The sequence below is a fragment of the Alexandromys fortis genome, unplaced genomic scaffold (assembly GCF_014885135.2).
Source record: "Alexandromys fortis isolate MF-2015 unplaced genomic scaffold, M_Fortis_MF-2015_v1.1 scaffold_50, whole genome shotgun sequence".
Taxonomy (NCBI): domain Eukaryota; kingdom Metazoa; phylum Chordata; class Mammalia; order Rodentia; family Cricetidae; genus Alexandromys; species Alexandromys fortis.
Window position 1 is genome coordinate 6,242,148 of NW_026067932.1, and position 15,610 is coordinate 6,257,757.

Sequence of the window (15,610 nt, forward strand, 5' to 3'; positions counted from 1 at the left end):
GAGAGGTGAGTGGGAGGTAGGAGTGCATTTCCTGGGGTTTCCTGCTGGGCTCTGGCTTTGCAAGGAAAACAGGCAAATAACTGGGGGCCTGGCTTCCTAGTCTCTTAGAGACTCTGGGCATGGCAACATTGTGTTAAGCTTGGTAGTTCTTCATGGTAAGGAATAGTATAACCTTGGGGACATATTTTCTGAACCCTTTTTATTTTCCTTAAGTGGTCATGAAATCCACAAGTTCCTATGACTTCCTGAAGGGGGCCTCAGAAGGCCACTGAGCTGAAAGCTGGGTGGGGTGGCATGCAGCCAGGCCACAACATGTACATATCGACATCACACATGTGTCCCCGCTGTTTTCACAGTTTTCAACTATTGCAACACAACTTTTCCTTGCTTTGTCAAGCATCAGGGGCAAATATCCCGCCTTCCTGTGTGACATAGTGGGCTACAGGGGGAGAGGGAGAGAGAGGGAGAAAGGGTTTGGTAATAAGAGAGAATAATAGGGTAATCATGATCAAAGCACTTTATATATGTATAAAATTGTGAAAGGATAACAAATCAAATACTGGGTTGTTTCTGGAAGTCCCAAAAGACATAATTATACATCACCCTCACAAACTCCTAACTTCCTTCTGTCCATGCACACTAAATCTTAGTTTGGAACTTAAAGATTTTTCAGGTTGCCTTTGGTTTTCTTGTCATCTGTGGCCAAAGTCTCCCTCAGCAAGCTGTGTCCAGCAGCTGCTGTAATAACAAGGTCTTGACTTCAGGGGGTCTGGTTCACATCCCTGTGAACTAATCAGAAGGAAGGCCTTTGCCTCCCTTTCTGGCAATCTCTACCCAGTGGGAGCGCGCATGCCGCCCTCTCTATTCTGATTTTGCGTCTCTGGTGTTTCCTCTCTGCAGAAATCCATCCTACGGTACTGAATACCTCATGGCTCCTGGGTTTTGTTTTTCCTTCCATTTGGAAGGAAGCACTTTTCTACTTTACTTAAAAAAATATTTCTCCTCTCCCCCATCAGTTTTCTCCAGCAGGAGGTAGATGGTTTGAAACTACAGGAGAACTGGAAGTAATTAGTTACCCAGGACGGCTGATTTGCCTGGCAGGTGCCCTTGAGACTGTGCTAATTCACAGAATGCTTTATATGGAAAGAGCTTTCTGGATTAGCTTTCTAGAAGACAGAAGAATCTGTCAGGATTTGTTTTTCTCTTCTCCCCCAGCTCCAATCCACAACACACCTCACCAGTGTCTTCTTACTGACAAACGTAGTCCCCTACTGTAGGCCAAGCCTTCTTGAGCTTTTAAATTTTTACCCTTTGATTTTAATGAGCATACAATTATCACGTGGTTTCTCCCACTCTGTCTCAGCCCACTGACAAACCACTGTCTCAACTACCTACTTAATATAACTCTTTTGATACCAAGTTTAAAATGTCCGAACTGAACTTTCCCCATCTTAACTACGATAAACTCCATCCTTTTAATGATTTACAAAGGTCCAAAGTGCTTGAATCATATGTATCTCCTTTTCATTTTACCATATCCTGTATCCAACCACCAAAATACATGTTATCTCTACCTTCAAATAGACCCCGAATTCTACCATTTAAATTCCATCACGACTTCTACTAAAAAAGAAAAAAAAATCATCCTGATCATGTTGGGAGGAGCACATAAGCCAGCAGCCACTCTAAGACTGAGAACCTAAGGAGATGGGTTCTCAGGTCAGGGATGTGGTCCATATGAGAACAAGATACTTGTGATGTATGGGGTCAGGAGAAGAGAGCTCCATGGGGGTGCAAATTTGGAATAAATCACCACCTCAAGAGGACCCTAGAAATCCTGGAACAGAAAATCACCGTTCTTCAAGGAAGAGTGGGACAAAACACAGGAGAGGTAGGTCCAGGAAACGTCCACCTATATTATAACTTACTGAACAAATGAAGATTATGTCAAATATTTTGAACAGACTAACATATATGTAGATATGGCCCTGCACACCAAGTATCTCCTCTTGAAAACCATACTGACCTAACTACAGACACTGTTTTGAGGGGTACAGGCTAATCCCAGGCTTACTACCATGGTCTCAAGATCAAACCACCCCTGGGCTCATGTCCATTCCCACTGCAGATTCTCCGCTTCCATTCCAGCTTTCTTCATGTTTTGACTATAGAAGTCTTTGCCCTCTGGGATCTTCAGCCCTCAAGGCCCCCTTGTGTTTGATTGTTACTCATCTCTTTGTTCTTTCTCTCCCTTCTCCATATCCATTCTGTATCAAATTTCTATCCTTTCTTTCATTCCTGTTTTCTTGCTCTTCAATTGCTTACTTCAGTATACCCATATAGAAAATCCAGAACTTGTCTAGAGTTCAGTTTTCTGCTCTTGGGTCTCCCAGTTGACGCGGGCTGGAGGAAACACAGAACTGCACTGGCTAGTCTTTTCTGTGCTTTGTGACACAGCACACAGCTTCACTTCGGCCTTTATGTCGGTCGGGGCGGGGGGGGGGGGGAAGAGGTCACTCCATGCCTGTTTTCTCCTATGCACCTATTTCACCTCTTCTCAGATGCTGTGCTCTAGCTGTCTCTCTTCCCAGTGGGAGCCACTGCTTTCTACCTAACAGAGAATGTATACACTATCAGATTTTCTGTAGACTGCTGCATGGGTGACCTTGCCTGCATTTTCACCCACACCCAACGCATCCTTCCTGCTGGCAAGATACTCCTGTCTGAAGTCAGTCTTTCCCCTTATTTCACAGACCCCTCCCTGTTTCTCCTTCTTCAGAAGTTAGCAGTTCTTTTGGAACGAACACCCTGGTGAGACTGACAATGGTCTATCCTCGCCCTCTGTAAGTCCTCACCTCTTGTTTCCCTGCACACATTATGTTGATGCTTGCCCCATTAGTTCTAATCAGGTTGGTCTTATAAAGGTCATCAGTAAGTTCTATACTGTTAAATTCACCAGTAACTAGTCCTCTTTGTAGCCCATGTAGGAACTATGGTCAACAGAACCAATTAGCCAACTGCTTTTTCTGCTTCTTCTTCTTTTCTTCTCCTTCTTCTCCTTCCTCCTCCTCCTCCTTCCCCCTCCTGAAGATGAATACTAACCTCCCTAGTTAAATGCAATTCTGTCCATAGGATTCCCACACTTACTGCCAAAGCTTTTCCTTTCTTCAGCCTTGCTGGATGACATCTAAACTGAAGCTTTAATCACAGTCCAGAAGGCTTTTCAATGGCTGTCCCTCAAAATAAATCTGTTGGTTCACCTAGAATTTTGGCATTAACCTTTAAATGTATAATAGCTTGTTGGGGGCAGGGAAGGGTATTCGATAATGCTGTGAACCCCTAATTAGCATTTGCTTTAATTAAATAAAATTAACATTGGAGCAGGAGGATGAGTTAGCAACTAGTTGACAGAAAGTCATCATCAGAGAGCATCAGAGAGCACCTGGGAGAGACAGAGAGATGCGCCTGAAATACTAGAATAGGGTTTTGAGTGACATGGCTATCTTCGTTTTTGCTGAGCTGAAGGATGACCCCTTGCAGGAGAAGTCAGCAAGGAGAGAAAGAGGGCTAGCTGGTTGCTATTCAGCCCCTCTGAGCTAACAGTGTTTCACACCCCAGCCTTTGAACCTCGAGTCTTATTTAGTTAAAGCTGCCTTTAGCACCAGCAAAGCCAGTGCCTAGGGGAACAGAATTCCCGCCAGGCTGCAGCCAGGTCGCTTCTAGAGAAGCAGACCAGTAACTGTGGAATCGCAATTTCTGGCTGAAATAGCAGTAGATTAAGGTGTAAGCCACTGTGCTGAAAATAAAACAACATTCATTCTTGCTCTATTAAATGCCATTTTTGTCAAGATTAATGTTTTGTACCATCATTTATAAAATGAACCGCACATGTATAGTTAATTAAATTATACTTCAAAGTCAAGAAAAGGCCACAAAAGACGCTTCTGCATTTAAAAAGTTGGCAGATTTCAAGTATTAATATTAAAAGGAAAGATAAAAACTGAAAATATTAAAGAATATTAGTTTCCATAGTTTATAAAGATGTATTAACTCACATATCATGGATATTGAAGGAAGTCATCTTACTTTCTCTTTTCCAAAGAGCAAATTGAAGAATGGAAAAGAGATTTGACAGGAGATACTGAAAAACTCCAGGACGGAACACACAGTACATGCCACTCGGGAGGGTCTGCAGAGGGAGGTTCTTATGTCCAAAGCGTAACAAATTAACCCTGTCTTTAAGGTAATAAACTACTACTTTTTCAACTAGACAAGAAAAAAAACTATCTTAAAAAATCTTAAAGTTTTACCTTTTAATTTAAAGCAAATCGGCATCATCTTTGCACACTATTACAAAGTACCAGTTTGCTGCTGAGGTTGCAGTGAACTGTTCGAGTGAGCCTTGCAGGATGAAGTCAAGGCAAGGCTGCTGGGACCCGTCTGGACAGTTAGGTTTCCGCTCAGCTGAAGGCAGACAGAAAGCATCCCAGGCTAACAACTACACTACTTATTCTGGATGATGCAGCAAAAGAGAGTTCTTACCCTCTCTCTTGGGTTCAGGGCTTAGGCTCTATACCTACAGCTATGACTTTTAATGGCAAAAAAACTGAAACAAAAACAAAATACAAATGAGCACAATCTCGATCTACCTCAAATATAACTGCAAAATTTGCATCCTTGAAAACCTTTGTGTTTGAAATAAAAGGAAGCTGGTGAAGTAGAGCAATTCTTGCCACTTCTTCCACTGGGGGCTTTTAAGATCTGGAACTGAGCATCAAGTAAGTTCTGGGTGAATAATAATTGTATACACCCCGAATCCTTTCCAGGGTCCAAATGCCCTTTCTCCTTAGGAGGCAAATCCTAATCCTCATCCTATACCATTTTCTTCTGTACGGGAAACAGTATATACACACTGAAGAAATGTGGAGTTTTGAGTAGACGAAGGGGAAGTATAAGAATATTGCAATTCCTGCAACTACTATGGACAGTTACTAATATTTATTGAGCACCAATTTAATGCCTGATAGGATGTGATGTTAATTGTGGCTTTAGAAGCACTGTTACACTGTAGGCTAAGGAAATCTAATTAGTTCCTTGTTCTATAACTCTCTCTCTTTAGAGGAGAAGACCTGTAGCACCAAAAACTGAGCTTGTCCCATAATTAGTAATCAGTTTAGGCAGCCTGACTTCAAGGCTTATGATGTGCCAAACCCATCTACCATAGTCTACATTCTAGAAAGAAGAGACAAGACAGTTGCTAAGCAGAAAAGCCATCGGCATTATTTCATATGCAGATAAGACCAGAGAAGAAAAAAACAGAAAATTTGATAGAAGTAACTAGAACAAGCCAGGTGTTGTGCTACACCCCTGTAATTCCAGCACACAGGGAGCTAGGGTAGGACCATGAGTGTGAGGCTAGACTGTCCTCCTACAGATATCACCAAAGTGAACATAGCAACAGAGGAAAGTGTGGGAATAGGGACACTGGCACTAGGTTTGAATGCCAGCACTGTTTGGGTGGGAGGCTGTTATTGCTCTTCTTTGTGCCCAAATTTCCTTCACTGTAAAAGCTACCACTCAACCTGTATGCCCACCAAAGGTTATGATGAGCTGATATAAGGGAAATACCAAAAACACTGTCTCACCTAGCACTAAGTATGTGCTTTTTTTAAATTATTGGAACCGTTGCATTTATTTTTGCTTCTTTCTTACCACAATCCTCATCATATTAAGAACTGCTACTCAAGATAGTACACTCTGAAGATCATGTGAAGAAGCATGACCAAGTCAAAACCTAAATGATTCTCCATAACATCGGCATTAAAGTACACAGCTTGCAGGTGGAAAGAACCAGATTGCCGAAGTCCCTAAGCCTGGGTCCTGCAAAGGAGGCCTGGGTGAGTGTGCTGAAGGTCAGGTTCCACAGCAATTTTGGAACCAGGTGACAGATGGCTTCATTGGCCATATAAGGACCCAAATCCCTTGGCATACATCAACACACCAATGGTGCACCTTGATTTACATTTTATAAATATCTCTCCAGCTGCTATGAAAGATTGGATTTTGGCTTCTACAGAGCATCAGTGTTATTACTTGGAACCCCAGAGAAGATAATTCCTTAGCTGTATATTTTTTAGAATGTTTGTTCTGATGCTTTTAATAATAGTGTTGGTGAAAAGACTTAAACATGTAAGTATACATACATATATCTATATGCAGACAGTTTGAACAGATACATGGTCGAAATAATGGAACTGACTTTTGTTTAGGATTCTAAAATGAATGTGAACCATATCTACCAATCTTAAACTATTTGGATGGAAACAACTGGGCAGTGTGTTTGCTGTGAATTAGACAGAAGAGGAAGATACTTCTCACGTCTGCATCAGTTAGCTGTTGGTTCATTCTTCTCTGAAGAACAGAAACACTGTGAATCTGCTTGGCTAGACCCAGAAAGCTTTCCCTAGTGGGCGGGACTACTTCCCTCTTACACCCCTCCTTTTCCAAGTTCACTTGGGTGTAAGTGGTGACATCTGTCTTAGCAACAGTGCCGAACTCAGTCTCACCAGACATCCTTGGTAAGGGTTTTCCAGTCTCAAAGCAGCTATCAACAGGTCTAATGTTGATTAGCTGATAGAACTGCAGGAGAGTAGTGAACGACAGTGGAAGAAAAAAGCATTTCTAGGCCCCTTTTTATTAAAACCATAATAATATTAAATTGTTACATTAATGTCAACACTGGAAAGACCACTATTGTATTAAAAACAGTATCACACCCTTGCCATAATAAAAATATGAATACCCTATACTGTTGCTCATAAAATGTGAACTGGAAATAAAATTTGGATGAAGATTTCTCTTAATCACCAAAGCTCATAAAGACTCTGTTAAAGCTCAAAAGTATACTTGCATAAAGTGAACTGTTTTACCTGTGTGCTCAGCTCCCTCGTTCTTGACTTCTGTGGTTCCCACGGAAGAGGTGGGCGGACTAACTGGAGGACTGGAAGGAAAGCTGGCGCACCCTGTAGACGTGCTGATTTCAAAATATTCTTGGTTATGATTCATTCGCTGGAAATCCAGAGAAGACACAATAGATGTTCGTTGTTTTGGCTAAAATAAACAAGATGACAAGAGTATTAATACAATCATTCCTGCCTTTAGCTATACCTCACTCTCTAAATAACTTGAGGAGGAAAATGTTTATTTCCCCCACAGTTCCATATACCAGTTTTCCAACAAAAGCAGCAAGGACCAGAACACAAACAGGGCAGGAACACGAGGCAGGAGATGATGCAGAGGCCACAGAGGGGTGCTGCTCACTGCCTTGCCCCCATGGCTTGCCCAGTCTGCTTTTTTATAGAACCCAGGGGCACCAGCCCAGGGGTAGGCACACCCACAATGGACAGGCCTTCCCTCATTAACTACTAAGAAAATGCCCAACAGGCTTGCCTAGAGCCTAATCTTATGGAAGCATTTCCTCAGTCAAGACTCCCTCCTCTCTGAAGAGTCTAGTTTGTGTCTAGTTGACATAAAACTAGCCAGCACGGCAGAGAGAGACACCAGTCAATCAGTTGATGATAGTGAAAAACTGTATAACTGAAAATCTTATGACACCATTAATATGCTACTTTAGGCTATCTGATTTCCACAGAAGATCACAAAATCAAACGCACAGCATTTCTCTCAATAATCAATTTTGAAAGTTACAACTTTAAGTCACCTTCCCTTCAACCAACATTCATTAAACATCTGTCATTCACTGGACCCTGAGGAGACAGAGACAAATATCAAAAGGTCCCTTCAACATTGAAGTATAATTAAGGCAGTTCTATTTTTTGCTTTTTTTATATAGCCCAAGGAATTGGTGGCATTAGATGGTATCCCTAAGTACCATATGCTAGAATTAAATCACGAGAATTAAGTGAACTTATATGGAACATTTTCTAGGATCTACGAATCTACTTAGTATTTGTAGTGAACTTTGATTTTCTTTCTTAAGGATTTTAATTAATCCCCAAATAGCAAGAAAAGTCAATTTAAACATAAAAGTTAAAATCATGGAGCAATTGCAGATATAATCTATGCTCTCTGTCAGTCACGGATTACTCCCCATAGGAGGCTTCTGGGGTTTTTCTGCAACAGTATTAATAATTTCCCATTCTTCCTGCCCACTAGAGCTTAGAACATTGTAGTTAAGAAAAAGTACAGCCCTTTGGACCTCAGATCATTTTCCAAAAAAAAAAAAAAAAACCCAATCCAAGTTTTAACTTTTAATTATTCTTGTTGATAGAAGTGAAATATTCTTTCTTGCAATAAATAATAGGAGTTAAGTTTTATTCAATAAGTTTATTATCCATTCATTTTTTTATAGGACAACAGCCTTTGTTTTATTAGTGTTTTCATTGTTCCAACATGTTTGGATCACTGTCTTCAGAGATCATTTTCTTAAAAAAAAAAAAAGACCTCAAATTCTGTGTCTCTTCTACATCACTGTGTAGTAGTAAATTATCTAAAAACATAGAGAGAGCATGAAATGATCTAGATGCTTTACTCTTTCATACTTTTATTATTTAAAAAGTTTGAGAGGCACAATATTATTATACAGGAGCAGGCACGTCATTTATTATCGCGACACCACTCGGGGACAGAATTCAGATTAGTTCCCACACAAGATGCAGTTGCTTCTGAAGGATGAAAGATGAGGATTTAATGTCAGGCTTGGTTTCTCATGACATGTCTGCCCTGGGGGCTACTGAATCTCAGTTTCACATTCAATGTCCTTTCCACTGTTCTCTGGAGCAGCCATTAAGGAGGCACACGCTATTACAGGGGCACTAATAGAAACAGATATGGCCATCAGTCAAGAATTAGCTTTGTTGTTTTGTATTGTGCTTTGCTTCCCTTTATATACAGGCAATGGACTGCCTTCCCACTAATGCTCCTTCCCGTGAGCCTTCTAAGGGTCAAGACCACTGATGCATATGGTCTCCACCTAAATGTTTCTTAAATACATGTTTCTAAGCCTCGGCTGCCCACAATTCTAATTGCATTAAAACACAAGTTGTTATGCAATTATGAAGATAAATAGGCTAATTTGGCGGCATTAATTCATCCTACAAATATTGCTGAGTGTACACTAATTGCAGACACCAGGGCAAGTACTGCTAGAGCAATAAAGAAGTGACATTATAGCTCTTCAGTGGGAGGAGAAGTGATGCATGGGGAAGAAACGGAACCATCTATATAGGAGCTGCAGGGAACACAAAAGACAGTACCACACATAAAGGAGCTGCAGGAAGGGAACGCTAAGGTCAGGGAATCCACTGTTGGGTTTCTACTTGAGGGAGGGTACCAAAAAAGCAGTCCTGCCCCCCCCCCCAACCCACCTTTTTCCATGGTCTCTCACTACAGGATATTTTTATTTGTTATCCTTGTTTTGGTCCCTAAAGCATGGGGCTTTTCACAATGTGATGGTTAAACCCTTCCTGGCAGTCATTAGGGTGGATGGGTGTATCAGGCTTAAGAGGGCATTGGTCAAGAATCCCACCCTAAAGGTTGATGCCACAGAAGGCAGGATAATAGGTGAGTGACTCCAAGCCAAAGCAGAAGCGCTGTTGCCCCACAGACCTCACTGGCACAACAGTCAGACACGAAGACATGCTTTAGAGCAAAAGGCACTATTTCCAAGCACAGGGCACATCTGTAAGGAGGGCCCAGTGGGATTCACTTGGTACAAAGCAAAGAAGCCAGACTCCAATAATTCCCAAACGGAATTATGAGGAATATTCTATTGCCAGAGTGAGGGTTATGTGTATGTGTTATACTTACTTTGAATTATCTTCGCCGGTCAGAACCCATTCTAGAAGTATTGTGGGACATAAAGATGTAGGTGGAATATATTCTGATACAACATTAAGAAGTACATGCATTATGGTAGAGCACATGCATGTGATCCACTTAGGATTGAAATAAAAAAGAACTCCTGGAAAACTTAAAGGAAACAGACAACTTTCTGGATAAATATCACTTACCAATATTAGATCACTATCAGATAAGCAAATTAAACAGACCTATAACTTCTAAAGAAATACAGTCATCAAAAGTCTTCCAATAAAAAAAAGACCATGATCAGATGGTTTCAGCTTAGAATTCTACAAGATTTTCAAAGATGAATTAATACCAATACTCCTCAAATTGTTCCACACAATAGAAACAGAAGGAACATTGTCAAACTATTTTTAGGAGGCTACAATTACCATGATACCCAAGCCACAGAAAGACATTACTAAAAAAGAGAATTACAGACCAAACTTACTCATGAACATTGATGTAAAAATACTCAATAAAATACTGGCAAATCGAATAAAAAAAACACATTAGAACCATCATCCACCACAATCAAGTCGGCTTCATCCCAGAGATACAGGACTGGTTCAACACATGAAAATCTGTTAATGTAATCCACCATATAAACAAACTGAAAAAATAAAAACCACATGATCATCTCAATAGATGCTGAAAATGCTCCCAACAAAATACAACATCCCTTCACGATAAAGGCCTTGGAGAGAGAAGGGATACAAGGAATATACCCAAACATAATAAAGGCAATATACAGCAAGCTAACATGAAACTAAATGGAGATAAACTCACAGTGATCCCACTGAAATCAGGAACAAGACAAGGTTGTCCACTCTCTCCATATCTATTCAATATAGTTCTTAAGGTCCTAGCTAGAGCAATAAGATAACAAAAGGAGATCAAGGGGATACAAATCAGAAAAGAAGAAGTCAAACTCTCACTATTTGTTGATGATGTGATATTTTACATAAGCGACTCCAAAAGTTCTATCAAGGAACTTCTACAACTCATAAACACTTTTAGTTAATGCAACACGATGCAAAATTAACTTTAAAAAATCAGCAGTCCTCCTTTACACAGATGATAAATGGGCTGAGAAAGAAATCAGAGAAACATCACCCTGCACAACAGCCACAAATAGCATAAAATATCTTGTAGTAACTCTAACCAAACAAGTGGAAGACTTGTATGACAAGAACTTTAAATCTTTGAAGAAAGAAATTGAAGAAGACACCAGAAAGTGGAAAGATCTCCCATGCTCTTGGGTAGGTAGAATTAACATAGTAAAAATGACAATCTTACCAAAAGCAATCTACAGATTCAATGCAATACCCATCAAAATCCCAGCAAAATTCTTCACAGACCTCGAAAAAAAAATACTCAAAAAAAAAAATAAAGAAAAGCAAAAAAAAAAAAAAAAAAAAAAAAACCAACCCAGGATAGCCCAAACATTCCTGTACAATAAAAGAACTTCTGGAGGCATCACAATCCCTGACTTCAAACTCTACTACGGAGCTACAGTACTGAAAACAGCCTGAAATGGCATAAAAACAGACAGGAGGACCAATGGAACTGAACTGAAGACCCAGATATTAATCCACTCATAAGTGTTTTTTAAACATACAGCAAAGGAAACCAGCCTACAAATTACAATTCCAAAGAACCTAGACAACAATGAAGACCCTAAGAGAGACATACATAGATCTAATCTACATAGGAAGTAGAAAAAGACAAGATCTCCTGAGTAAATTGGGAGCATGGGGAAGGGTTGAAGGGGAGGGGAGAGGCAGGGAAGGAATCAGAGAAAAATGTAGAGCTCAATAAAATCAATAAAATAAAGAAAAGGAGTTTGAGCTTTTGGGCTTTAGAGAATGTATCAGAAAGAAAGAAAGAAAGAAAGAAAGAAAGAAAGAAAGAAAGAAAGAAAGAAAGAAAGAAAGAACGAACGAACGAACTCCTGACTAGGTAATATGATTCTTCCTTCCAAACTTTCCTTAAGCTTCCATTTTATGTTTCCTTTATTCTTTTCAAATCACTTAAACCAATAGGCATTTGAAAAAGCCTCTTACTTAAATTTAAGTTGATTTCCAACCACTCGAAATTGCCTAATTCAATTAGAAGGGGTTTCAGACGCTGTCCTAACCAAATGTCAAGCTGATCTAGAGGGACACACTGGTGTCAGGGCAGAGATGTGGCACTAGCAAAAGTCGATGGTAATATTAAATAAACCAGTCAGGTGAAACCGAGATGCAGAATGAGTTCTCTGGAAAGATTGCAGACTATCAGAACACTCACTGTGACACTAATAGGACCCCAAGAAGATGACACACTTTCTAGACACCTCCCCACAGGCTCCGTGTCTCAATACAATGAGGTGTTTTCATATGTACTTTTTTTTTAAGTTAGATGGTAAAAATGAGCAGCCAGAGTATTTGCTTTGAGGGCCTTCTTCAGCCTTGGCACATTCTGAGTATACAGTATTTGGGAAGTGGGATTTAATTACAAGTATTTTCCCCAAATGACAACCTGTTGTACCACTATCCTGACTTCTGCACTAATGTGAAATGCCCATTTATCATACAATACATTTCTGGATGTAGACTGGGTTTGTGTGATGGTGTCATTCGTCTTTATTCCTATACTAACAGGGCACTCCCCAATGATGGCTTTATGTCTTACTTCTACAGCCCTTTACAAATGGCTATGCTGAGCCTTCTTGTGTTTAGTCTGGGAGCACTGAGAAGCTTCATTTACTCTACTTCTATTGGTTCATTCAACAGACGCACATTAGCCCTTGGCTATGTGCCAAGCCCTTCTCTAAGCTCTGGAGACAGTGCAGAGGACCTAAAGGAAAAGAAACCATTTTCAGGCATTTTAAAGATAAAATTTGCTTTGCCTTAAACTTTTAAATGCCCTCAAGTAATTTTAAAAGCCTGTTATTACAAATGCTGCCAAAGGTGTGCATGTATGTGTGTGTATGTATATATGTATGTATGTATGTATATATGTATGTATGAATCTCTACACACTGTTGACATGGAAAAGACATGGTCCTCTGCACCATGGAAATCAGTATGGAAGACCCATTTAAATACATACCCAAAGAAACAGAAGTCAGGATAGACCAACAATACCAGAATAGCTATGTTTATTGAGACACAAACACCTAGCGGTCAAGTTATGGCTTCATCTCAGGTGTGCATTCACGGATGCACATATAAAGAAAATATGGCACGAATATACAGCGTCTTCTGCAGACTTAAAGAAGAGCAAAAGTATGTAATCTCCAGGAAAATGAATGGCACAGGTAAATCACTAAAGTACCTCCATCTCGGAAGGACAAATGTCACATATTTTCTTTACTATGCTGAATCTAGCTATCTGCAGGGCCTAGCATAATTGCTGTCAGAGACTTCATCTGGCAGCTGATAGGAGCAGATGCAGAGACCCACACATAAGGCAGAGTTCAGGGAGAAGGCGAGAAAGGGTTGTAGGAGCTGGAGAAGTCAAGACACCACAAGAACACGGCTTACAGAATTAACTAACCAGGTCTCATAGGGGCTCACAGAGACTCAGTCGACAACCAGGGAGCCTGCATGGGTCTGACCTAGGTCCTCTGCATGAATGTTATGGTTGTGACTGGGTGCTCCTGGGGGACTCCTAACAGTAGGAACGGGGCTGTCTCTGACTCTTTTGTCTGCTACTGGGACCCTTTGCTTCTTACTTGGTTGCCTAATCCAGCCTTAATATGATGGAATGTGCCTAGTTTTATTATGACTTGACATAGCATGTTTGGTTGATATCCCTGAGATGCCTGCCCTTTTCTGAAAGGAAAGGAGAGGATCTGGGGGAGATGGAAGTGGGGGTGGGAGTAACTGGGAGGAGAGGAGGAAGCAGAAACCACGGTAAGGGTTGCAATATATGAGAGAAGAATAAATTCTAAAAAAAAATAAGAAATTAATTTTAAAAAATTAACCTTAGCAGTGGGGTGGGGATCTAGGTGTCTGTCATTCTTCAGGTGGCTCATTTTGATCACCAGGGTGTGGTGCCACAACCCTTCCTGCTACAGTTCACTCCTTAGGAGCTTCAGAGGCTCCTTTAGCACCTAGGCAGTAACCATTACTGTTGGACAAACTGTGAAACCCATTGCTCCATATGCAAGGTGCTAAAGTTCTCAGCTGCTCTGACCACTTCTAGCTGGCCTTGATAACCATGCCCTCAAGATTTCCTTCAGGGCTCTAAGAATATCAAACTCATTTATGACTCCTCTGATGTCCTCCCTCCTGCTGGACTGTGCATTTGTACCTTTGGTTTTGTCTAAATCTAACAATATTGATTTTTGAGAATATCCCATAACAACACTGCAATTTTCAGCACTTCTGTAGATTTATTCTTAGTTTTGTTTATTTTACTAAGTTAATTGCATGCAAGGAAAAGGAAATGACTGATCCACTCATCTTAGAATTCTTGGTGAAGCCTTTCTCTTGCTTCCTCCCAACCACTTCCTGCCTCCGTCTCCAACAGGGATCAAACATGGGCCTCATACGGGCCTATCAAGCCCTTACCACTGAACTGTATTCCCAGCCCTGTCCTGAGAGTTCTGAGAACAGCAGAGAAAAAGGGACTTGAAGAAAATCAACAATGCTTTTGTTAGAGATGCACGAAAACTAAAAACATCATCTACCTTCTTTCTTTTCAAAAAGACATAACTTTCCCTCATGAGATGTAGGGTGTGTGTATGTGTGTGTGTGTGTGTGTGTGTGTGTGTGTGAGTATTGCATTACTATGACGAAAACTTGTCCTAATAATGTAGAAGTATAGTACTCAGGTTTGTAAAATACAATTCTTCTATTTTCCTGATCATGGTAAAGCATACATCTATAATTTCCACCCAGGAGTTGAAATAGATGTAAGTAAATGTCATGTACTTAGGAGTGGATGTTTTATGCACTTGAGATTCATTTTCTTTTAAAGATTGTAACGTTGGTATTATAAGTAGATCTAACGCAGGCATAGTAAAACACCCTTCACTCCTAACTCCAAAAGCAGACACAGGTGGATCTCTGTAAGTTTCAGTAGAGCCAGAGCTACATAATGGGCAGTGGAATGTGTTAAAAGAAAGAAGGAATAAGAGAGAGGGGAGGAGGAGAGGAAGCAAGAAATGAAGAAAGGAAGGAAGAAGAAAAAAAAACAATTTAGCTCTTATTCTATTTTCTGGACTTCAGATGCAGGTAAGGTCTTAGAGTCAGCAAGAGAGTATGCCAAAATTAAAACAGGTGTATGGAATTAAAAATGAGTGATCCTCCCATCCTGACTCTAGGACATAATTATTACATAGATTAAAAGGGAAGTGAATATAAAATTACAAGTAGGGCTAGGAGCTTAATATTTCTCGAGCCTTGATGTGGGAGTGTCATATATCAATCTGTTGATTTCATTGGCTGAGCAATAAAGAAACTGCTTGGCTTAGCTTAGAGCATAGATGGGAGGAGGAAACAGAATAGGATGCTGGGCGGAAGAGGAAGTGAGGTCAGACTCTGCTCTGCTCCCGGAGAGACCCTACAGCTCTGCTGGAGCAGAGACGCCATGCTCAGCTCTCCTGGGTAGACGCGATAGCTCTGCTCTCTGAGGCACACGCGATGAAGATGGATGTAGGCTAGAATCTTCCCGGTAAGCGCACCTTGGGGTACTTACACACATTATTAGAAATGGGCTAGTCCAGGTGCGAGAATTAGCCTGTAAGGGCTAG

General features: G+C 40.6%; 1 protein-coding gene across 7 annotated transcripts in view; it reads right to left on the reverse strand.

Moving 5' to 3' along the window:
• The window catches only part of Anks1b (ankyrin repeat and sterile alpha motif domain containing 1B), an 864,790-nt gene that overhangs the window by 522,483 nt on the left and 326,697 nt on the right, over positions 1–15,610 (reverse strand). For all 7 annotated transcript variants that reach the window (XM_050145702.1, XM_050145698.1, XM_050145703.1 and 4 more), the window contains one exon: positions 6,930–7,110. In XM_050145702.1, coding sequence (XP_050001659.1) covers positions 6,930–7,110 — 181 coding nt within the window. The remainder of the gene's footprint in view (positions 1–6,929; positions 7,111–15,610) is intronic.